This window comes from Crinia signifera, chromosome 3 (assembly GCF_055691185.1).
Source record: "Crinia signifera chromosome 3, ASM5569118v1, whole genome shotgun sequence".
NCBI classification, from domain to species: Eukaryota; Metazoa; Chordata; class Amphibia; order Anura; family Myobatrachidae; genus Crinia; species Crinia signifera.
The window spans coordinates 126072489-126097690 of NC_139219.1; the positions used below are offsets into that span (position 1 = coordinate 126072489).

General features: G+C 42.9%; 2 protein-coding genes across 2 annotated transcripts in view; both read left to right on the plus strand.

Annotated features, from left to right (window-relative positions):
• The first annotated feature begins 526 nt into the window (after nucleotides 1-526).
• Nucleotides 527-1891, plus strand: LOC146062911 (paraneoplastic antigen Ma1 homolog). The gene has a single exon (XM_083174920.1). It carries the CDS (start codon nucleotides 527-529, stop codon nucleotides 1889-1891), a length of 1365 nt encoding a protein of 454 aa, XP_083031046.1.
• Nucleotides 1892-1901: 10 nt separating this feature from the next.
• Nucleotides 1902-25202, plus strand: part of LOC146062913 (uncharacterized) — a 43061-nt gene continuing 19760 nt past the window's right edge. The window contains exons 1-4 of the mRNA XM_083174921.1: nucleotides 1902-5787; nucleotides 9115-9176; nucleotides 11877-11950; nucleotides 13812-13919. Coding sequence (XP_083031047.1) covers nucleotides 1918-5787; nucleotides 9115-9176; nucleotides 11877-11950; nucleotides 13812-13919 — 4114 coding nt within the window. The 5' untranslated portion in view covers nucleotides 1902-1917. The remainder of the gene's footprint in view (nucleotides 5788-9114; nucleotides 9177-11876; nucleotides 11951-13811; nucleotides 13920-25202) is intronic.

The window sequence follows — 25202 nt, forward strand, 5'->3', positions numbered from 1 at the left end:
TATTTAAACAGGTTGCTTATTAGCCTATTCACACCTTCAGCAAGGGCCCCAACGCGCGCCAACAAATATATCTATATGCAGTGTTTTTTATGCTGGCCAGCGCACAGTAACTTTTTGTGTAAATGCATGCATTACTATGTGTATAGGAAAGATAGAAAGTATAGTAGTTTATTGAGTTTATACATGTCATGCAAAGTTATTTATTGAACCGTCATACTGTGTAAAGTTATGCTCTGCTTGTTCTACTGTTAAAGTCAATTATTGAAGCCGTAAGTTATGAAAAAAGTTGTTTATTGAATTCAAATGTTTGTATTGTAATGTTATATTCTTCACATTTTGAAAAGTAAACTTACCCTTTTATATAAACGCGCTGTACCTCTATTCATTTGAGAGCCCTAAAAGGAAACAAGCATAAAATCAGTATAGTACATGTGGTAGCCACATACCTGAAATTAAAAGGTGGTTACATTTGGAGGCACTGGAGCTGAGATTTGATAGGATTTCCTGTTTACCTAACACGTATAAAATGGAGGCTTTAACAGAAACGGATATACACGAGTGGTGTATACAAAAAGATAGGGACCCTAGGAAATGCCTAGGAATAGCAGGAAACTTTTCGGAGTTCTCAGATGAAGAGGTACTAGAACAAGCAGACAAACTGTATGGTATACTTAAACCAAAAATAGTGGACAAATGGAAGGGAGCCTTGGGGAAGGTAACAGCATTTCTCATAAAGAATCTGAGAGAATTAGACCCCAGCTTACTCCCGGCAATGGTTTTAGCTAACGAAGAAACAGGGAGGAAATGGCATATAATAGGGCCAGTAAAACCAGAAGGGCCTGCCAGTACAAAAAAACCCACCACTAATGCAAATGCCAAAGGGAAGGAGGAAAGGGATGTAGAGGATAATGATACCCAAAGCGAAACCACCAATGTAAGTGGCGGACAATTTGAGGTTATAGTAGACAGGGTGGTAACACAACTTGAAAGATGGCATTATGAGGGAAGCTATCGTAGGCTGCGTATATTTTCTGGGATTATCCCAATACCCACGGGAGAGGAAGCCTACGAGGCATGGAAGGAGGCAGCCATACAGCAAGCTGAGGAATGGCAGTGCCCAGATAAAATTAAAAGGCAAAGGGTGGTAGAAAGTTTGAGGGGCCCCGCCATGGGAATTATCCAGGCAGCCAGGCGCAGTAGCCCCAATGCCACCCTGGAAACGTATTTTGAGGCCCTGGATTATGCTTTTGGGACCCTGGAAGACGTAGGGGACCTTACGTCCCGACTATACCATACATTCCAAGACCCTGGGGAGAAGCTAAGCACCTTCCTGATCCGCCTAGACAAGTTATTGTATAAAATAGTGGATAAGGGAGGAATAGAGAAAACGGAGGTAGACAAACACAGGATGAAGCAGCTTCTCAGAGGAGCATTAACTAGTGACCCTGTTGCACAGAAGTTAAGATGCTCAGGGGTACGGGAGCCTCCCCCTACCTTTAATGACTTACTTAAGGAAGTGAAGCAGGACGAAGTCCTAATTGAAATGAGAGAAAAAACTGTGAAAAAGGTAAAGGTGGTACAATCCGCCACTGAAAGTAGCGAGTTTGAGGCCAAAATCCTTAAAATGTTAGAAGAACAAAATAAAAAGTTAGAGGATTTTATTGTAAAGCAGAATGCAAAGGCCCCCACTCCAAACGTCAACACCCCGATAAGAGGATTAGGAAGGGGGAGTGGCAGGGGATGTTTTAACTGTGGAAGGTTTGGGCATAGAGCTTTCGAATGTAACCGGGGCACATACAGAAACCCTGGCAGGAGAACAGACAATAGCAACCTGAGCCAAGAAAGTCAAGAGCAGGGAAACGGGAGAGGGAGGTCTGTGAACCCCGCATAGGCCCCCTAGAGATAACTTGCTGCGCCATGGGAAACTCCTGGTGGAATGGGGAATTACCTGAGGGATTAGTAGGGCCCACTTGCCACATGAACGCGTCCATTAACAACAAGCCGTGTAGAATCTTAGTGGATAGCGGGTCCCAAGTGTCCATAATATTTGAGGAGTGGTATGAGAAGAACTTGTCAGAAGTACCTATTCAGCCACTCAGCGGACTTGTAATATGGGGCCTTAGTGCTGAAAAGTACCCCTATCTGGGCTATGTACAAGTGAACCTCAGTTTGCACAAGACGTCATCACAAGAGACTGACACTCTAGAAACACCTTTAATCGCTTTAGTGTGTCCAGACCTGTCGAAAGAAAGGGGAGAGACACCTGTCATAATAGGGACCAACACCCACATATACCAGGTGTTACAGAAGTGGCAAGAGGGAGAAGAAGAGCAGGCGAATGCAAGTTCTTTCTATGTGGGGACAAGGGAAGATAAGTTTCAGGACTGTTTTGAGGAGAGCGACATTACACCAAATGATAGAGCCATGTTAATTGAAGAACTTGAAAAGCATAAGCAAGCCTTCTCTGAAGGAGAGTGGGATCTCGGCATGGCTAAGGGAGTGGAACACCATATAAGGCTCACAGATGAGACCCCTTTCCGGGAGCGTTCAAGAAGAATTGCGCCAGCTGACTTCGAAGATGTGAGGCAGCATTTAAAAGGACTATTAGAAAACCAAGTCATCATAGAGTCCCGGAGCCCTTATGCCTCCCCTATTGTGGTAGCTCGCAAGAAAAGCGGGAAGATCAGGATGTGCGTTGATTACCGCACTTTAAATCAGAGGACAGTAACTGACCAATATACAGTGCCAAAAATAGATGAAGCCTTGGACTGCTTACAAGGGAGCGCTTGGTTCTCAGTGCTCGACCTAAGAAACGGCTTCTATCAAATTCCTATGAGACCCGAAGATAGAGAAAAGACAGCCTTTATCTGCCCATTGGGGTTCTTCGAGTTTCTGAACATGCCCCAAGGAGTCAAGGGAGCCCCAGCCACCTTCCAACGGACGATGGAAAGGATCGTGGGTGATATGGTGTACCGAGAAGTCATCGTGTACCTGGACGATATCATCGTATTCGGGTCAACCCTTCAGGAGCATAACCAACGCCTGCTGAAAGTGCTGGAGAGGTTGATCGAAGGAGGGCTGAAACTATCGCTTGACAAGTGCCGGTTGTGCCAATCACGAGTGAAGTACTTGGGGCATATTGTCAGCAGAGATGGTGTGGCGACCGATCCAGAAAAGGTAGAGGCAGTGAAGAAGTGGCCCCGTCCGAACAAGCTTAAGGAGCTGCGATCATTCCTGGGTTTCTGCGGATACTACCGCAGGTTTGTCCCGAACTATTCCAGTATTGCAAAGCCTTTGACCGATCTGACCAAGGGATACCCATCGACTAACAAGAGGGTGAAGTCAAAGAAAGACTGTTATAAGACAAGTGAACCCTTTGGAGATCGGTGGACGGATGCATGTGAGGCTGCTTTCAACTCCCTGAAACAATGCTTAACAGAGGCACCTGTCCTCAGCTATGTGGACCCAGAATTGACTTACGTCCTACATATTGATGCATCGCTGGATGGACTGGGAGGAGTGTTGTACCAAGAGCACGGGAAGGAGCTAAAGCCGGTGTCATTCGCCAGCCGTGGATTGAGCGAAAGCGAGAAAAAATACCCGACGCACAAATTGGAATTCCTAGCCCTGAAATGGTGTATTGTGGATAAATTCCATGACTACCTGTATGGAGCATCATTTACCGTCCACACTGACAACAACCCGCTCACTTATGTGCAAAGCACAGCCAAGCTTGATGCTACTGGACACAGATGGCTAGCTGCATTAGCTCTCTACAACTTCTCGCTGAAATACCGCCCAGGTGTCAACAACACCGATGCTGACTCTCTTTCCCGCATGCCGGGCCAACCTGAAGAAAAAGGGGAAGATGAGTGGATCGAGGTACCCGCAAGTAACATCAAGGGGATGTGCCACAGCATCGGAGTGAACCAACCACCCGAAAAGAGATATGCAGATTGCTTGGGGCTGCCACCGCAAGTCTTACCGCTATCCTACTGTTGGATTAGCCAAGTTGAAATGGAAGGGCTACCGAAGGTGAGGCAGAGTCAACTAAGGCAAGACCAGCAAGCTGATCCAGGCATGAGGTGCGCTTTCTCTCACAAGCACAGCCCCAGCACTCCCCCAGAGGTCAGGAAAGAAGCTGAACTGTTGAAAAGACAGAGAAAGAACCTGGTTACCAAGAAAGGGGTGATGTACCGAAAGCATGAAGCTGGGAGAAACCAATGGCAGATTGTGCTGCCAAGGAAGCACCGTGTTACAGTAATGAGAGCTCTTCATGACAAACATGGCCACATCGGGATAGAGAAGACTCTGAAATTAATAACTGATCGGTTCTACTGGCCAGACATGAGGAGAGATGTGGAGGCCTATTGCAAGAACTGTGGTAACTGTGTCGCCAGGAAAACTCTCCCGGGAAGAACAGCCCCACTGGTAAACATAAAGAGCCAAGGGCCCATGGACCTAGTCTGCATTGACTTTTTAACCCTGGAAGTGGAGTCGGGAAACAAATGCAACATTCTAGTAATTACCGACCACTTTACCAGATACGCCCAGGCATATGTCACTCCAAACCAAAAGGCTGTTACAGTTGCTAATGTGCTGTGGGAGAAATTCTTCATCCACTATGGACTTCCTAACAGACTGCACTCAGATCAGGGGCGTGACTTTGAAAGTAGACTTATCAAAGAACTGTGTCAAAGTTGCGGAATTAAAAAGTCACGAACCACCCCATACCATCCACAGGGTGACCCCCAGCCTGAAAGATTCAACAGAACCCTGTTAGATATGTTGGGGACCCTGAATCCATTGGACAAGCGCAGATGGAAGCAACATGTATCCAGGCTGGTGCATGCATATAACTGCACACGTTGTGATGCCACTGGGTATTCGCCATACTACCTAATGTTCGGACGTGAAGCAAAGCTCCCAATCGACATCAGCTTCGGAACTTTGAACTCTGATCCGTCAAATACCTCACACTTGAAGTATGTGCAAACCCTTCGGAAAGAACTCCAGGAAGCCTATGAACTGGCTGAAAAGACAGCAGACAAACTAGGGAGGAAGAACAAGACTAACTATGACCGTAAAGTACGTGATCATGTCTTACACCCAGGAGACAGAGTGCTACTTCGACGACTGGGACACCCTAGAAAATTCAAAATCTCTTACCGCTGGAGAGAAGAACCATTTGTGGTGTTAGAAAAGTTTGAGAACTTACCTGTATACAAAATCCAGAGAGAGGATGGAGAAGGGGCTGTATTGACCCATCATAGACAAAACCTTCTTCCCATTGGACGAGATACCAGAATGGAGGACCTGAAAGATAGAGACACAGAACCTGTAAGAAAAGAAACGCCTACAAATGACACTGCACAGATACATCATTCTACAGAACCAGAAGAGAATGGAGATGAAATTGGCCAAGGCTGTTACTTCAAAGACTATGAAAGAGACATTGCCAAAAGCCTTGAGGAAAGTGAACTTAATGATGAACCCCCTACGCCAAGCCCTGCCGTAGCAGATTGGGATTTTACAATTAATGACTCTGACTGTCCTGTCCCTGAAGAATGGGTTGTGGGGGAGGAGGATACAACAGAGAATTATCCCAGTGACTATACCTTGGAAGATGGGGAAGCATTTGGGGAAGTGACCACAACTAGGCCCAAGAGAGCATGTAGGCCCCCAAACATTGTCACTTATGATCAGTTAGGGGTACCCACATATATCCCAAGAGTGACCTACCCTGCCAACTTAGCAGTATGGCCTTATTTTGCAAATACTGAAGTTGTATATTAATAAATGTAAATATTTCTATGATGATCCAAGTTCATCTATTGCCTTGTATCATCAGGGGAAGAGTGTAACATATTCATGCTGTAAATATGTTAAGAAATGTAATTATAAAAGTATAAGCAGTTTCCACCTCAGGATTGATGTTGTGTGATGAACTTTTCCACAGATATGGTAACGCTGACTGAGCAACCAAAATGTATATTTTGCTCAGAAACTGTTTAAAACCGGGTGGTATAGACTCATACATGTTAGATAACTATGGCCAGTGACAGGCTCTGCCAAAACTGTGTTTTAGTGTTAAGTTATTGGACAAAAGGCATTGGTGGCAGTGGAATGTATTAATGACTCATGGACATTGGTAATGCAGCGTTTACACATATGCTGCTGCCCCCTTTGTGAACCCACAGCCAGCTGCCAATCAAACAGGTATAGTAAGTGTCGCCGAGGACACTAAAAGTGCGGGAAGTCAGCTGTCTCGTGCACTGAGCGGGAGAACAGCTGTTCTCGTGCCGCACAGCTGACCTCCCAGCACAGTATATAAAGGAACTGTCAGAGCTCATAGGGTGAAGCTGATCGCTCCCTTCTAGAACCCTCCAACGGAGTCAGTCAGCGCCGCTGTAGACATTGAGCTGTAATTAGCGCGGGCTGAGCTCCTTGGAGAGGAGTCGGGGAAGGGACCCCAGGCAGGCTCTGCAAAACTTCTATGTGTGCCGGCATTCTTATGTTATCAGAAGGACAACGCCGGAGAGACAAGCTTCCGCTGCACACTGGGAGCTGCCTCCCTTCAGCCCACCGCAAGTGACACAAGAGCCTCACGCTGTCTGGAGAAGCGCTGACAGCGCGCCACCCACAAGAGCCTCCAACCCGGGAAGACGCTGACAAGCGCAACTCACCTGCACCGGAGACGCCGCTGACGGGTGAGCCTCGCGCTGTCTGGAGAGGCGCTGGCGGCGCGTCATCCACAAGAGCCGCCCAGCCGGGAGAAGACGCCGCCTGTCAAGCCGCCTGCCGGTTGCCGCCCACAGATCCACCTACACGCCGGGAGGAAGAGACCAGCCCCGCTCACGCCCCTCTACACCCAGGTGCAGCCTGCTTGTCTGGCAGCGCTGCCCTGTGGGAGACGGGAGGAGGCGTGGACGGCAGAAGGAAGAAGCTGCACAAGCACCGCAGACGAAGAAGAGGAGTCACCGCCCAGCACAAACAGTAAGCCGCCGCTGTCACACCCCTCTACACCCTGGGGCCGCCCTCACCATTGACGGCCACCAGCGGGAGACGGGAGGAGGTGTGAACAGCGAGGGAGGGAGCCGCCCATCATCACCAGCCCAGCCGAAAGCCGCCGCCCAGCCCTGCCGAAAGCCGCCGCCCAGCCCTGCCGAAAGCCGCCGCCCAGCCCAGCTGATAGCCACCATCCAGTTCGGGAGAGAGCCACCCCTGTCGCACCCCTCTACACCCTGGTGCCGTTCATATCACTGACGGCCACCAGCGGGAGACGGGAGGAGGTGCTGACAGAAGAAAGGGGGAGGGCCCCCGCTGTCACCCACCTTGGACAGTTGCCAACAATTACCATGCCAGAAGTAGCGCTCCTGACTCACTTATAGGAGCACTCTAATATTCCCCTCCGCACCCAGGGTCTGCCTGTTTTAACAGCAGTGCCCTGCGGGAGATGGGAGGTGGGGGGACAAAGTGACAGGTGTACACACTAGGCTGGGTGCAGGAAGAATAAAGGCAGGCAGATCAAAGACATTAAAGCAGGAAGAGAAGGAAGAAGATAGGAAAAAAGACAGTTGCCCAGATAGATGATCAGAGCTGCAAGAAGGGTGAGCTAACCTTCATTATGCACTATCACACGCAGGAACCCCAGACATTGATGTTAGCTCCACTTAATACAGCAGCCGCATAGAAGTAGCCTAAGCTTCCTACTTCACAGAATAGGAGACTTTGTAACAATTGCCCCTGGGCTGACAGTCAAACAACTTTAGAGGAGCATAGAAAGTTTCAATCTACACCAAAGGAAGTCAGACTATTGTATCTAAACTCAATTACACAGATACTTGGTGCGAGTAATATCACACATTACAGGGACAGAGACATAGACTTCTACAGTGCTAGGAACACCTAGTGAAGACCAGCGGACAAATTCATATTTAAACAGGTTGCTTATTAGCCTATTCACACCTTCAGCAAGGGCCCCAACGCGCGCCAACAAATATATCTATATGCAGTGTTTTTTATGCTGGCCAGCGCACAGTAACTTTTTGTGTAAATGCATGCATTACTATGTGTATAGGAAAGATAGAAAGTATAGTAGTTTATTGAGTTTATACATGTCATGCAAAGTTATTTATTGAACCGTCATACTGTGTAAAGTTATGCTCTGCTTGTTCTACTGTTAAAGTCAATTATTGAAGCCGTAAGTTATGAAAAAAGTTGTTTATTGAATTCAAATGTTTGTATTGTAATGTTATATTCTTCACATTTTGAAAAGTAAACTTACCCTTTTATATAAACGCGCTGTACCTCTATTCATTTGAGAGCCCTAAAAGGAAACAAGCATAAAATCAGTATAGTACATGTGGTAGCCACATACCTGAAATTAAAAGGTGGTTACATGTACACTGGAAGGTAATACTGACAACTGCATCCATTTAATGGCAGTGGATCTACTATACTATGTGGTAAATTTACTTAGCACCTTCTAGAAAATAATAGATATACAGACATTCTTCACTTAACGACCTACCTGTTTACCGACCACCCGGACTTACGACCCGGGCCTTCGTTTAGCGTCCATGCTGTGACTCCTCAGACTTACGACCCTGCCTGCTCTGATTTACGACCTACCCTCTCGCAGTTACGACCTGCCCAGCCTGTTTAGCGACCCGTGTCTCAGAAGTCTAAAGGGGTTTTATATAGGCTCGTTTAACAACCAATTCACTTAACGACCGGGTCGTAGGAACGGAACCTGGTCATTAAGTGAGGAATGTCTGTAATCTAATTGGTTGCTATGAGCAACATCCCCTCTCCAATAGAAATGTCATCTTATTCAATGTACCACTATGAGTGTGTGCCAAACTCATAAAGAAGCACTTTCAATGAGGAATTACACAAATATTTATAACCACACGAAACACCACAGAGCCCAGTAACATGGCATATAATCATGTAAGGTGTTGTATTTTACAACCAATAACATTTCAATAAATAAATAAATAAAATGATATCCCTGATCCGGGTAATATTCCATGAAATCAGAGCACAGTACACAAGTATAACATAAGTAAATAGTAATACAAATAGTGGTATTTTATTTTTATTTCCTAGGATCTTGATACTGAAATCAAAAGGTTGCTGATGAAACAGAAGCTTATGTTAGATAAACAAGAGTGAGTATACAATGTATTTATACTGGATGACATTGAGCTGTTAAAATGTCCAAGTTTACATACTTCCTCAGATCTAGATTCACAATAGAAAACCTTTCAAAACAATTTAGTATACATCCAGTGACAAAGAAGGTGGTGGGAGTATTTAACGTGTAGCTGACATTGCAGCTGGGACGCATGGTGCAATGTTCCAATATGCACAAAGCCCCAGAACTTTTCAAAGCCTTTGCCGGCGGCACTCATCAAATAAGAACCATGACAACAGCAGGTAAGTCAGTCAGTCAACCTTTCAAACCACTTTAATCAGGTTTTTCTTCAGGACATGTCCTGAAAAAGGACCTGATTAAAGCGGTTCGAAACATTAACTGACTTACCTGCTATTGTCATGGTCCTTATTTGATGAGTGCTGCTGCCTGTTCTCTATGTCTAATCCCTTGGGTGATATATGGATGGCACCACAACATTATTTAACCTGTTGAGGATGTGCTGCTCTTATCTGGAACACTGCAGGTGCAGGTGTTACTTGTGCAGAGATAATTAGATTTGGGTGGGGTTTTACACCGGCCTCACCTGCAGTGCACATTGTATTTGTCCAGCTAAGAAAAATTTTGTCAGAAAGAGTGAACTAGAATAAGGGCCACAGTTCCTGCTGGAGCCTGCAGAAAAATAGCCCTATATATATATATATATATATATACATATACATATATATATATATATATATATATATATATATATAGTAGAAGAAACAGACTGGCACTAGTAGGTCTTTTAAAAGTTGTATTAAACAAACAGTGGAACAACCAACGTTTATATATATATAGAGAGAGAGAGAGTAACCAAGGGGTCCAACCCTCTGATAAGGGCTTACAACTGGCGCCGGTGCCCATCCAATTTCAAATATGTGTATATATATATATATATATATATATAAACAAGCGAAGAATCCGGCACTCCACGACTTTAAGTAAACAATACTTGCTCCGGTGCCTTCCCAGGTCAGCGACCATAAGTATAATGGATGGCAATAAGGCGTCACTCGGAGACTGGATACAACTTCAAAGATTTATTGTGTGGTGACCGACACCAGTGTTTCGAGACAACAGCTCGTCCTCAGGGTTCAACTCACAAACATCAAATGACAGAGTTAAATACCCTACAAAGATTCCCGCGCCCACCAATGCTTGATTGAACTTACCTGGATCAGGTGTGCCCTCTGCGTCTGTTGCGTGTAGTCAGAACACTCCTAAGCCACTGCGTGCTTCCTGGTGATGTCATCACCCCGCGTCCCCGCCTCTGGAACGCACGCCGGCGGTCGGAGCTCTCCTGACTTCCGCATAACTGACACGCAGGAGCTAACCCATCCAGGATTGATCTATGAGCACAATGCAAAAGATGTGCAATAAAGTGTCAAATACTTACACAACATTAAATATAATCAACAATTTTGATACAATATTAATATATATATAAAAAAAGTGACAAAAAGAAATACAAAAAAATACAAAAAAATGACGGACAATGTTAAAAAGTGTAGTAACCCTTTGTTGGTCAGAATCAACCTATTAATAGGATCATACATACAAAAAATCCCCTTAAAGGGGAAGTAATACTATTATTTATATCAATATTATTAATAGAATAATCCAATGATCTGACCTATATTGGGCAGGTGGTCTACACACTCTGGAAGCACTCCGGATACAGAAAAAATTGATAACATTAAGAAAAGCATTATAAAAATATGTATTCGCTGGTATACAGACCAGCATGTGCTATAATGCCAAAAAGCCTTACTTGCAAAAAACTTGTTTTCGCAAAAAAGATTTGCAAACAAAATGGAGACAGACATATGTTAACACACCAAGGTACTAGCAATGCATATTATAGGAAGCTTTGTAAGCCATGCTGTTCATTCAACCCCCTAGGCGCGATGGTGTCCAGCAAATGGATCCATCGCGCCTCAGCTTGAAGAAGCTTTCTACCTCTATTACCACCCCTATAATGTATTGGTATATGATCAATAATTTTTGACCTCACACTGGCAACACTGTGACTCTTCTGCACGCAATGTCGTGCAAAAGGTTGGTCACTATTGCCGCTGGCCAGGGCTTGTCTGATAGCGTGACGATGATTCGCCATCCTGGTTTTGAACTGACATTCTGTCTTGCCCACGTAATAAAGACCACATGGACAAGACAGAACATAGACCACGAATTTAGTAGAACACGTGACCGCAAATTTGATAGGGATACTGCGGCCCGTGTGTGGATGATTAATGAACTTCCCTGCCAGTAAAGAACCGCAGGTCGTGCACCCCACACATTTGTAACAACCCGCCGGTCGGGTCAAGAAATGTGTGGGTGCAGCTTTTTTAGTGAGCTCACTAATATCTAATTTCACTACCAGATCGCTTAAGTTTCTCCCCCGTTTATAGGATGGCATAATTTGCATTTTATTCAGACCGGGTAGTTCCTTATCCGTGGTGATAAGGGACCATTGCTGTTTCACCTTTCTAGTAACCACCTGGCTATCGGTTGCAAATTCATTAACCCAGGGAATCTTAGATTTAATTTGCTCTGCCCTGTCGGGGGGATTTAATGCTACCTCTCTTGGGGTTTGTAAAACCTTCTCTTTAGCTTTCATGAGAGAGCCCCTCCTATAACCTCGGGCTTCAAATTTTTCTTGCATTAAATCCAGTTGCTTAAAGGTTTCTACAGGATCACTAGTGATCCTGCGCACCCGTAACATCTGGGAAAAAGGGAGACCTTCCCGTAAGGGAAGGGGATGGCAGCTTTCGTGGCGTAAAAGAGTGTTTCTATCTGTTTCTTTAACAAAAATAGAAGTAGAGAGTCTCCCACTGTTGAGCATGATTTTTACGTCCAGAAAATTAACAAAATTATCACTGATAGTAAAAGTAAACTTAACTGGACTTTCTGAACAATTATGGGACTCAAACATCTCTTTCAAGGAATCGGCGGACCCCTGCCAAAAAATCAACAAATCGTCGATATATCGAAGATAAAGTAAGATCTTATCACTATTAGGGCCCTGAAAAAATAATTCGTTGTCTATCAGGCACATGAAAGCATTGGCATACGATGGGGCCACCGGGGATCCCATCGCACAGCCAAGTTTCTGCCTGTACATCTCCCCATTAAAGGTGAAGTAATTTCTATGCAGGACCAAAAATAACATTTTCATAAATGTTTGTGCATCAGGACCACAGTAGGCGTCATTATTCTCAATCAATAAACTCACAGCATCCATCCCCTGTGTGTGGGGGATGCATGTATATAGACTGGTAACATCAGCACTACAGAGTAACATATTATCTGGCCAACTATCCACCTCCTGCAGGCGTTTAATCAACATATTTGTATCTTTTAAATACGCCTTAGTTTGTTGTATGCAGGGATTAAGATAGGCATCCAGGTAAGTAGACACAGTATGATACAAAGATCCCCTGGCAGAGATGATTGGTCTGCCAGGGGGATCTACCAAACCTTTGTGCACCTTAGGCAAGGTGTAAAAAAGGGGCACAATAGGGAAGTCTGTTTTCAAAGCTGCACAAACATTATCTGCAATCGAACCATCATTGAGAGCTGTAGCAAGGATACCGTCCAATTCCCTTTTATATTCATCAGAGGGATCACAACTCAAATGTTCATAAACCTCACCATCAGATAGCTGACGCTGGCATTCCTGTACATATTTATCAAGATCTTGTACCACTACTGAGCCCCCTTTATCAGCCTTACGGATGATTATATCAGTCCTTTTTTGTAATGACTGAAGGGCCTTACGTTCTTGGATAGACAAATTATTAGCAATAAGTAAGGTGGGCTCAACAGTGTGGATAGAGTTCTCCATCATTCTCGTAAAGGTGCGTATAGAAGGGTTGTGGGATTGTGGGTCAAATTGAGATCTCGCCTGTAATTTTCTTAACTGCGGTGGTATGGGGGGGGTTGTTGGGGGTTCAGGCTCACAACCTGTGCTAGAGCTGGGGATGATAGTGTTTTTATCAAAGTGTTCTCGGAGTCTTAAGGATCGACCAAATCTATAAGTGTCCACTTTCCATTGGAAGCTATCTCTCTTAGACGTCGGCACAAAAGATAACCCCTTGGAAAGTAAAAGTGTTTCAGTTGCATCTAGAGGGGTACTTGACAGATTAAACACCAAGTCCTTACCTAGCGTACGACCTTCCGACCTTTTCTGGCGCTCGTTCTGCTTGGAGCGCCGCGTCCTGCGCCTCGACCTGCTGGTGGCTTGTGGGAGGCTTGCAAAGGTACGCCTAAAGGGCCGACTCCTGATGCTGAGGAGGAAGGTGTTTGTAAATCCGTATCGCTAGCTGAGGTGCTAGTACCTTCATAATCCAGATGCTGTCAACTCCTGTATCTTCTCACATAAGGTTTCTTATTCCCCTTGGGACCATCTGTGCTGAGCCATAAATAAACGTGATTCTGCTCATAGTCTAATTGCACCTTACGCTTTTTTTCACGTTTGAAGCGTATGAGCTCGCGTCGATAAGTCTCAATCTGTTGGTTGAGTTTGGTTGCCCAATCCATCTGGAGATCTTGCGTAAGTGCAGGTTTATGTGTAGACTCAAAAGTGGCCAATTTACTTCTTACCAAGGCGAGTTCCTTAGTGGATTCATCCACCACAAGGAGTACGAGGTCCATGGAACACTTATTAAGAATGCTCACCCAACGTTTGCAAAACGGGATGCTCTGTCTGCCAATGGTGGGCATATTAGTTACTCTAAAACCTCGCGGTATTTGCTTGTCTTTATAATATTCAGACAAAGTTGAAGCATGCATCATATAGTCGATTTCCCGTTTTTTTAGGGCAAACCAGTCCTTATACAGGTCCTCATTTTCAATAGCTGCTGTATGGGCTGTGGAGGCACCTGCTTTGATGATTTTATCAGCTTCAACATCGGAGTAACTAAAAAAGTCCCCAGTATCTATTTGGGAAAGTATGATCCCCTGGTCTGTATCCATATTGAGCCAATCTGCAATCAGGCTAGAGTGCTTCACCAGTGTGCTAAGACCACCATGCACAAGAAACTGGGGTTACTCACTGAGAATCTCCTGTAGGATACACTTGCTTAAGAAGAGGGTGTGGGTGCCTTGATAGAGATGCGGGTGGTCCCAGCCACGGAACCGTCCAACTCAATACAAACAAGCGAAGAATCCGGCACTCCACGACTTTAAGTAAACAATACTTGCTCCGGTGCCTTCCCAGGTCAGCGACCATAAGTATAATGGATGGCAATAAGGCGTCACTCGGAGACTGGATACAACTTCAAAGATTTATTGTGTGGTGACCGACACCAGTGTTTCGAGACAACAGCTCGTCCTCAGGGTTCAACTCACAAACATCAAATGACAGAGTTAAATACCCTACAAAGATTCCCGCGCCCACCAATGCTTGATTGAACTTACCTGGATCAGGTGTGCCCTCTGCGTCTGTTGCGTGTAGTCAGAACACTCCTAAGCCACTGCGTGCTTCCTGGTGATGTCATCACCCCGCGTCCCCGCCTCTGGAACGCACGCCGGCGGTCGGAGCTCTCCTGACTTCCGCATAACTGACACGCAGGAGCTAACCCATCCAGGATTGATCTATGAGCACAATGCAAAAGATGTGCAATAAAGTGTCAAATACTTACACAACATTAAATATAATCAACAATTTTGATACAATATTAATATATATATAAAAAAAGTGACAAAAAGAAATACAAAAAAATACAAAAAAATGACGGACAATGTTAAAAAGTGTAGTAACCCTTTGTTGGTCAGAATCAACCTATTAATAGGATCATACATACAAAAAATCCCCTTAAAGGGGAAGTAATACTATTATTTATATCAATATTATTAATAGAATAATCCAATGATCTGACCTATATTGGGCAGGTGGTCTACACACTCTGGAAGCACTCCGGATACAGAAAAAATTGATAACATTAAGAAAAGCATTATAAAAATATGTATTCGCTGGTATACAGACCAGCATGTGCTATAATGCCAAAAAGCCTTACTTGCAAAAAACTTGTTTTCGCAAAAAAGATTTGCAAACAAAATGGAGACAGACATATGTTAACACACCAAGGTACTAGCAATGCATATTATAGGAAGCTTTGTAAGCCATGCTGTTCATTCAACCCCCTAGGCGCGATGGTGTCCAGCAAATGGATCCATCGCGCCTCAGCTTGAAGAAGCTTTCTACCTCTATTACCACCCCTATAATGTATTTTTGTTAAAGAAACAGATAGAAACACTCTTTTACGCCACGAAAGCTGCCATCCCCTTCCCTTACGGGAAGGTCTCCCTTTTTCCCAGATGTTACGGGTGCGCAGGATCACTAGTGATCCTGTAGAAACCTTTAAGCAACTGGATTTAATGCAAGAAAAATTTGAAGCCCGAGGTTATAGGAGGGGCTCTCTCATGAAAGCTAAAGAGAAGGTTTTACAAACCCCAAGAGAGGTAGCATTAAATCCCCCCGACAGGGCAGAGCAAATTAAATCTAAGATTCCCTGGGTTAATGAATTTGCAACCGATAGCCAGGTGGTTACTAGAAAGGTGAAACAGCAATGGTCCCTTATCACCACGGATAAGGAACTACCCGGTCTGAATAAAATGCAAATTATGCCATCCTATAAACGGGGGAGAAACTTAAGCGATCTGGTAGTGAAATTAGATATTAGTGAGCTCACTAAAAAAGCTGCACCCACACATTTCTTGACCCGACCGGCGGGTTGTTACAAATGTGTGGGGTGCACGACCTGCGGTTCTTTACTGGCAGGGAAGTTCATTAATCATCCACACACGGGCCGCAGTATCCCTATCAAATTTGCGGTCACGTGTTCTACTAAATTCGTGGTCTATGTTCTGTCTTGTCCATGTGGTCTTTATTACGTGGGCAAGACAGAATGTCAGTTCAAAACCAGGATGGCGAATCATCGTCACGCTATCAGACAAGCCCTGGCCAGCGGCAATAGTGACCAACCTTTTGCACGACATTGCGTGCAGAAGAGTCACAGTGTTGCCAGTGTGAGGTCAAAAATTATTGATCATATACCAATACATTATAGGGGTGGTAATAGAGGTAGAAAGCTTCTTCAAGCTGAGGCGCGATGGATCCATTTGCTGGACACCATCGCGCCTAGGGGGTTGAATGAACAGCATGGCTTACAAAGCTTCCTATAATATGCATTGCTAGTACCTTGGTGTGTTAACATATGTCTGTCTCCATTTTGTTTGCAAATCTTTTTTGCGAAAACAAGTTTTTTGCAAGTAAGGCTTTTTGGCATTATAGCACATGCTGGTCTGTATACCAGCGAATACATATTTTTATAATGCTTTTCTTAATGTTATCAATTTTTTCTGTATCCGGAGTGCTTCCAGAGTGTGTAGACCACCTGCCCAATATAGGTCAGATCATTGGATTATTCTATTAATAATATTGATATAAATAATAGTATTACTTCCCCTTTAAGGGGATTTTTTGTATGTATGATCCTATTAATAGGTTGATTCTGACCAACAAAGGGTTACTACACTTTTTAACATTGTCCGTCATTTTTTTGTATTTTTTTGTATTTCTTTTTGTCACTTTTTTTATATATATATTAATATTGTATCAAAATTGTTGATTATATTTAATGTTGTGTAAGTATTTGACACTTTATTGCACATCTTTTGCATTGTGCTCATAGATCAATCCTGGATGGGTTAGCTCCTGCGTGTCAGTTATGCGGAAGTCAGGAGAGCTCCGACCGCCGGCGTGCGTTCCAGAGGCGGGGACGCGGGGTGATGACATCACCAGGAAGCACGCAGTGGCTTAGGAGTGTTCTGACTACACGCAACAGACGCAGAGGGCACACCTGATCCAGGTAAGTTCAATCAAGCATTGGTGGGCGCGGGAATCTTTGTAGGGTATTTAACTCTGTCATTTGATGTTTGTGAGTTGAACCCTGAGGACGAGCTGTTGTCTCGAAACACTGGTGTCGGTCACCACACAATAAATCTTTGAAGTTGTATCCAGTCTCCGAGTGACGCCTTATTGCCATCCATTATATATATATATATATATATATATATATATATTCAGCAAGAGGATGTCTCTCAGATCTGAGACTGTCTCAAATAGCCAATGTTTCAGGGAGCTACCCCTTTTTATCAGCTTTTGATAAAAGGGGTAACTCCCTGAAATTTTGTCTATTCGAGACGGTGTTAGTGTGATTGTTTAAAAACCTCGGATCCGAGTGACATCCTTCGGCTGTATATACAGTATGTGTATATATATATATATATATATATATATATATATATATATATATGGGTTGTAGTGGTACTAGCGCTGTTCCTCCACACTTTCTGGATTTAAAATGTCCTCAAAATGTACACTATCTAGTGTTTAGATCGAAGATACACTCCCCCTATCTTGTTCCGGGGTGGCAGCTCCTTCTCCTATGGGTTCCTGTTTCTTGGAACCCCGAATGTAAAATCTGGAAAAAAGATTGAGAATGGCGCCTCCTAGTGTAGTATTATAGTTTTTAGTTTCCCTTCACCACAGGTAAAGAAACACAAGCACCCCAATGTCAAAAGGTGTACCGTAATCAGTGGCCTTCCACCACTTTTTATGAGCGAATTCCCAGTTATTTCCACAGGGTACTCCCTGACCTTCTCCAAATTCACTTTTCCCTCTAATATTCTTCTCCCCGGTGATTCACACCGTGATCCCAATGCATATAAGGGTTAAAACCACCGGAGCAAGGTAATGGACGTTTAATGCTGGTTTAACCCTTATATGCATTGGGATCACGGTGTGAATTTTTTCAGATTCATTTGAGGGGTTACCAGACGGAAGCTCATTGGAGATAAGGCAGCCACATCAAAGAAGAAGGGGACTCTGTGGAGTTTTTTTAATCTTGATTTTAATAGGATTAGCGCTCATACCGCCATTATTTTTATTATCAATATATATATATAAAATATATATATAGATATATATCTATATATAGATATATTTCTATATATATCTATATATAGATAGATAGATACAGTAGATCAATAGATACAGTAGATCAATAGATAGATAGATTGTAGATATGTTGAAAATGGCAATGGATATATTAAAGACATGCTTTTTTTCTAGAGAAATTAATAATCTGATGGAATCCTTCTTAAAAACCGAAGACATATGAAGAAGCACAATGCAGCTTCTTCAGTTCATACCATGATTTTTTCCAGTAGTAAAAATTTTGTATGTACATATAACCAGAAATATTCTTTATTGTGTTATCCTGGAAAATATATACAAAATGGGTAATAATGTTACATATTTCATCTACACTAATTGACAATTTGTAAACATTTGTGATTGTTAGAAATAAGTATATTATATGTTTGAAAATAAAATGTCAAAAATTTTAGTAGCTGTATAAAAAAGCGCAAGTTGTCCCATTCTTATATTTTATAAAAAAAATTATTTTGTCATAGCACTATAGCCTTATACTTGATATTCAATGAATCAATAAACTCGGAGATGGTAAAAGAACATATCTATATAGGCTAAATGGAGTTAATATAGGAAATTCTGGAGTGGAGAAGGACTTAGGGGTCATCATAGATGATAATTTGGATATTAGGGCATACTGCTCAAGTGCAGCAGCAAAAGGAAACAGGACACTGGCATGCATTGAAAGGGGAATGGATTCAAGGGATGCCAATGTGATAGTGCCCCTTACAAGGCATTGGTGAGACCACACTTCCAATACTGTGTTCTGTTCTTGGCACTGCACCCTAAAAATTAGATAAATGAATTGAAACAGATACAGAGAAGGGCGACTAAGCTAGTAAAAGGTCTTGAATCACTAGAATACAAAGATAAATAGGATAACCAGGCTGAATATGTTTTAACTGGAGAAACGGAGGTTGAGAGGTGATATGATTAGTATGATCAAATACAGGATTGTGAATAATTTGGAACTGGGAGATGATTTGTTCACTAACAGGCCTATACTTAGGACACGCGGACATGTACTGAGGCTTGAGGAAAATAAATTCCATACTGAAATTCCATACATTGTAAAATTCTGGAACTCATTGCCGGTGGGGGTGGTTACAGCAACTACTGTTAATGAATTTAAATCAAAACTGGATGTCTCTCAGATCTGAGACTGTCTCAAATAGCCAATGTTTCAGGGAGTTACCCCTTTTTATCAGCTTTTGATAAAAGGGGTAACTCCCTGAAATTTTGTCTATTCGAGACGGTGTTAGTGTGATTGTTTAAAAACCTCGGATCCGAGTGACATCCTTCGGCTGTATATACAGTATGTGTATATATATATATATATATATATATATATATATATATATATATATATGGGTTGTAGTGGTGCTAGCGCTGTTCCTCCACACTTTCTGGATTTAAAATGTTCTCAAATGTACACTATCCAGTGTTTAGATCGAAGATACACTCCCCCTATCTTGTTCCGGGGTGGCAGCTCCTTCTCCTATGGGTTCCTGTTTCTTGGAACCCCGAATGTAAAATCTGGAAAAAAGAGTGAGAATGGCGCCTCCTAGTGTAGTATTATAGTTTTTAGTTTCCCTTCACCACAGGTAAAGAAACACAAGCACCCCAATGTCAAAAGGTGTACCGTAATCAGTGGCCTTCCACCACTTTTTATGAGCGAATTCCCAGTTATTTCCACAGGGTACTCCCTGACCTTCTCCAAATTCACTTTTCCCTCTAATATTCTTCTCCCCGGTGATTCACACCGTGATCCCAATGCATATAAGGGTTAAAACCACCGTAGCAAGGTAATGGACGTTTAATGCTGGTTTAACCCTTATATGCATTGGGATCACGGTGTGAATTTTTTCAGATTCATTTGAGGGGTTACCAGACAGAAGCTCATTGGAGATAAGGCAGCCACATCAAAGAAGAAGGGGACTCTGTGGAGTTTTTTTAATCTTGATTTTAATAGGATTAGCACTCATACCGCCATTATTTTTATTATCAATATATATATATAAAATATATATATAGATATATATCTATATATAGATATATTTCTATATATATCTATATATAGATAGATATATACAGTAGATCAATAGATACAGTAGATCAATAGATAGATTGTATATATGTGGAAAATGGCAATGGATATATTAAAGACATGCTTTTTTTTCTAGAGAAATTAATAATCTGATGGAATCCTTCTTAAAAACCGAAGGCATATGAAGAAGCACAATGCAGCTTCTTCAGTTCATACCATGATTTTTTCCAGTATTAAAAATTTTGAATGTACATATAACCAGAAATATTCTTCATTGTGTTATCCTGGAAAATACAAAATGTGTAATAATGTTACATATTTCATCTACACTAATTGACAATTTGTAAAGATTTGTGATTGTTTGAAATAAGTATATTATATGTTTGAAAATAAAATTTTAGTAGCTGTATAAAAAAGCGCAAGTTGTCCCATTCTTATATTTTATAAAAAATTTAATTTTGTCATAGCACTATAGCCTTATAGTTGATATTCAATGAATCAATAAACTCGGAGATGGTAAAAGAACATATCTATATAGGCTAAATGGAGTTAATATAGGAAATTCTGGAGTGGAGAAGGACTTAGGGGTCATCATAGATGATAATTTAGATATTAGGGCATACTGCTCAAGTGCAGCAGCAAAAGGAAACAGGACACTGGCATGCATTGAAAGGGGAATGGATTCAAGGGATGCCAATGTGATAGTGCCCCTTACAAGTCATTGGTGAGACCACACTTCCAATACTGTGTTCTGTTCTGGGCACTGCACCCTAAAAATTAGATAAATTAATTGAAACAGATACAGAGAAGGGCGAATAAGCTAGTAAAAGGTCTTGAATCACTAGAATACAAAGATAAATAGGATAACCAGGCTGAATATGTTTTAACTGGAGAAACGGAGGTTGAGAGGTGATATGATTAGTATGATCAAATACAGGATTGTGAATCATATGGAACTGGGAGATGATTTGTTCACTAACAGGCCTATACTTAGGACACGTGGACATGTACTGAGGCTTGAGGAATATAAATTCCATACTGAAATTCCATACATTGTAAAATTCTGGAACTCATTGCCGGTGGGGGTGGTTACAGCAACTACTGTTAATGAATTTAAATCAAAACTGGATGCAGTTTTGGCCACTAAGGGAATCCTATAGATATGATTTACTCACGTCAGTAGTTACAAGTTAGATAGGTTGAACTCGATGGGCTAACATCTTATTTCAACCTTAATTACTATGTTACCATGTAACAAGGGGTCCATTTACTAAGTCATGGAGAGAGATAAAGTGGAGTTAGTTAAAAGAGCAACCTCATACAGTATACGTCATTCTCCAAAGCCTTTAAATTGGCATTTAGGAGCTGATTGGCTGGTTCTATATCTCCGTTCAATGTATCACTCTTCAAGGCTTAGTACATTTTTCTTTGGGTCTGAATTAGGAGCAAAGCAGAAATAAATGCACCTTGGAAAAAAGTGTTGTTCTGCTGGTGTTTTTTAAACCAAATATGTGAATTGCGCTTATTGAAGGATGTCTATCTGTCTGGAGCTTTCAATGTCAGTCATATAATGGAGGGGATGAGCAGAGCTACCAAGATGTCTCTGTTTTTATATAGGCCAAGCCTATAGTTCCCAAACCTACTATAACTATAGTGTATCAGCATCAGCACTTTTCCGGAGCATCGCTAGGAAAAAAACACTTACTAATAAAGTTAACAAAAACTAAAATTCAAATAGGTAGATTATGCCTTAAGTGTTATACCTGTTTTCAATTATGTGGTGGTGGACATTGTTGTGCTTCTGTTTGTCCATACATTTTATGATTGGCAGCCACCAGCTCTGTATTTACCCATCACATTGGATATAAATAATTGATTTTGATTTTGTTCTGGACCAATACCCTGTGGTGCCTCTGCAGATTTGGGTAGTGCATGTGTAAGGTTTCTCAGCACCCTAGGCAATACTTGACTTTATTTTTGTCTCAGCACCATAATCAAATATCCACTGCCCCCTCCCAACCCCACAACCCGCACTGCCACTAATACCTACTTTCCAGTTGCACAAGTGATAGTGTGGAGGTGGTATCTTAGAATTCCCTTGGCTGCTACCTGTATTAAGTACAACAAGCATATCTTCCTCATAGACACCCTTCATTCTGTGGCATCCCCTAGATCCCAGTGCCCTAGGCAGCTGCCCAATGGTAGAGCGGCCATAAGAACTCATATAGGCAATTTTTGGTATCTTTACTTTCTACAACGTTCTATCACTGCCAAACAGTAATTCTGGGTTGCATTCCAAGGTTCACATTAGTACAATAACAGATTTTCGATATTCATAAGTAATCATTTTCTTTGTATTCGTTTCTACTTGTCACATTTTTTTTAAATAATATATTGTTTTTATGTGTATTTTATCAATTTGCCTTTTTCCTTTTCCTTTTTTGCTCCATGTGTTCTACTGTACCTTTTCTTTCAAATGAATTGCACCACTTCCAAAGCATCTACGTTTTCTGTTTAACCCTTTCATGCATAGAGGACCTTTCAGCTGACGGCTGATTTATGTCATTTTCTGCTATAGACACTATCTTTTGACATCATTAGTGCTTGCTTTCCTATTCTTTGGACGTGAATTTAGAATTAATGCCACATGCTATATTGGCAGCTTTTATTTTTTACAAAAACAATAAAAAAGGTTCACAAGCATCAAGAACTCCAAGAATTTCTGCAAAATACTTTTACTCAAAGATTAAATTAAAGCAAAGTAATGTTTATTGTTATTAATAATAATAAAAATAATAATGATTTGTATTTATATAGCACTCTTTCTCCAACAGGGTCAAGCCACAATAAAAACAATGGGTGGTTGGTCTAAATGAATATTTGTATCAGGTACCAGCAAGGAAGATAACTGGACATTACAGAATGAATCATATGCAGTACCAATGTCCCCTTCTACAAGAGCCATAGATTGCAGTCTACTTGTTGTTGGAAGTCTGTATCCTATTGGCCGAAATTTCCCTGCCTCTTACTGTTGATTTTGCAGCAAATAAGACAAGGTTGACTTCCAACCATATTGTTTCATGTTGTTAAGGCCCTTTCATCAGGTCTGTAAAGACATGATGATAATTTTAAGCATAAGGAGTTATGTGCCTTGTACAAAAAACAGTAAGGGTGACATTCTATGGGATGAGATGTGTTTTTTGGCGATTATTAGTAAAAAAAATGGCGACATCGCATTTTTCCTTGAAATCGCATATTTAATAGGATGCGCTAAGGACCGGATATCGCATATTCTGTGCGATAACTCATGCGTACTGAAAGTGTGGTAAAAAAGCGCACTTTTATCGCATCCAGATGTTTTCATACAGAAAAGTATACAAATCGCTTATTTAATGGGATGCGTTTTCCCAAATCACACTTTTAAGGTGTCTAATAATCACACTTTTTTCAGACCAGGTTCTGTTGGGCGATTTGACCCAGAACTCACTTTGGTCAAGTGCACAAATGGTTAATTTCAACACAGGTGCCCTCAATTTCACTCAGAAACACCCCTACATATACCCCAACATCATTAAGGACACCTGTGAGGGTTTGAGACATGGAGATTTTGCAGAGTGGTTTGGAGTTGCTGACTTGTGATGTGGCCCATTTGGAGGAGCTGCGCAGTAGGGAGGAAGCTGCGCACCAAATCCAGGTAGCCCCCCGACTACTGCGTACCCCAGGTATGTATCATGCTAGGCTGTACCTGGACTCCCTCTCGGATCAACAGGTTGTGGGGATGTTTAGGCTGAACCGTAATAACCTGTTGGACTTATATGAGCAGGTGAGAGATGATTTGGACCCTTTCGGGGGAGGCAACTATGCAGTGTCTGGGCTCCAGAAATTAATGTGTGCCCTCTACTATTTGGCCACAGGCTCCACTCAGTCTGTGACCTCATGGTCCTTGGGGGTATCACAACCCACTTTCTCTAAGCATTTTACTCAAGTGTTACTTGCTTTAAAGAAGTTGTGGTGGACATACATCAGATTCCCACGTTCTGAGTTGGAGTGGCAGGACCATAAGGTGGCTTTCTATAGACTCTCAGCATTCCCTCAAGTCAGTGGCGTAACTAAAACTTTTGCGCCCCCCCGCCGGGACAATTTCACCGCCCCCCCCCCCCCCCCGGGACAATTTTGCAGCTGCCCCCCCCTTTAAAGGACCCCCCCGGGAGCTGGCAGGGGGGTCCGTGCAGCGCGGAGGTACCTGTATTAAAGGAGAGCCTGGAGGTCCCTGCGCCGCCTAGTATGATGCTGCCGGGGTCCCTGCGCCTGCGGCGCTGAGTATGATGCTGCCGGGGTCCCTGCAGTGAAGTGGAAATAACGCGCTATCTCCAGCGGAGATAGCGCGTTATTTCCACTTCACTGCAGGGACCCCGGCAGCATCATACTCAGCGCCGCAGGCGCAGGGACCTCCAGGCTCTCCCTTAAACAGGTACCTCCGCGTCGCACAGACCCCCCTGCCAGCTCCCGCTGCACCCACATGCAGTGGGGAGCTGGCGGAGATCCACCAGCGCCCGCAGCCCCCCGGCGCCTCCCCGCCACCGCGGGGGCTGCGGCCTAATTGTTACGCCACTGCCTCAAGTGCTGGGAGCTATAGACTGCACACACATTGGGATTAGGGCACTGCACGTGCGGGGATAAGTCTATGTCAATCGGCGTGGGCGGCACTCTTTGAACGTACAGGTGGTATGTGATGCTCATCTCAAAATCCTAAGTGTAGTAGCAGGCTTCCCTGGGAACTGCCATGATGCCTATATTCTGAGGCACTCAGCCCTCTGCCGCTCCCCACTCTGCCACCAACACCTCTTCCTCTGCTCACACTGCCACTGCTCCTCTCCATGCTCCTTACTTTCTATCAAAGAGTGAAATGGCGCCAGTGCCCCTTTATATAGGGGGTGTGATGCATAATGGAG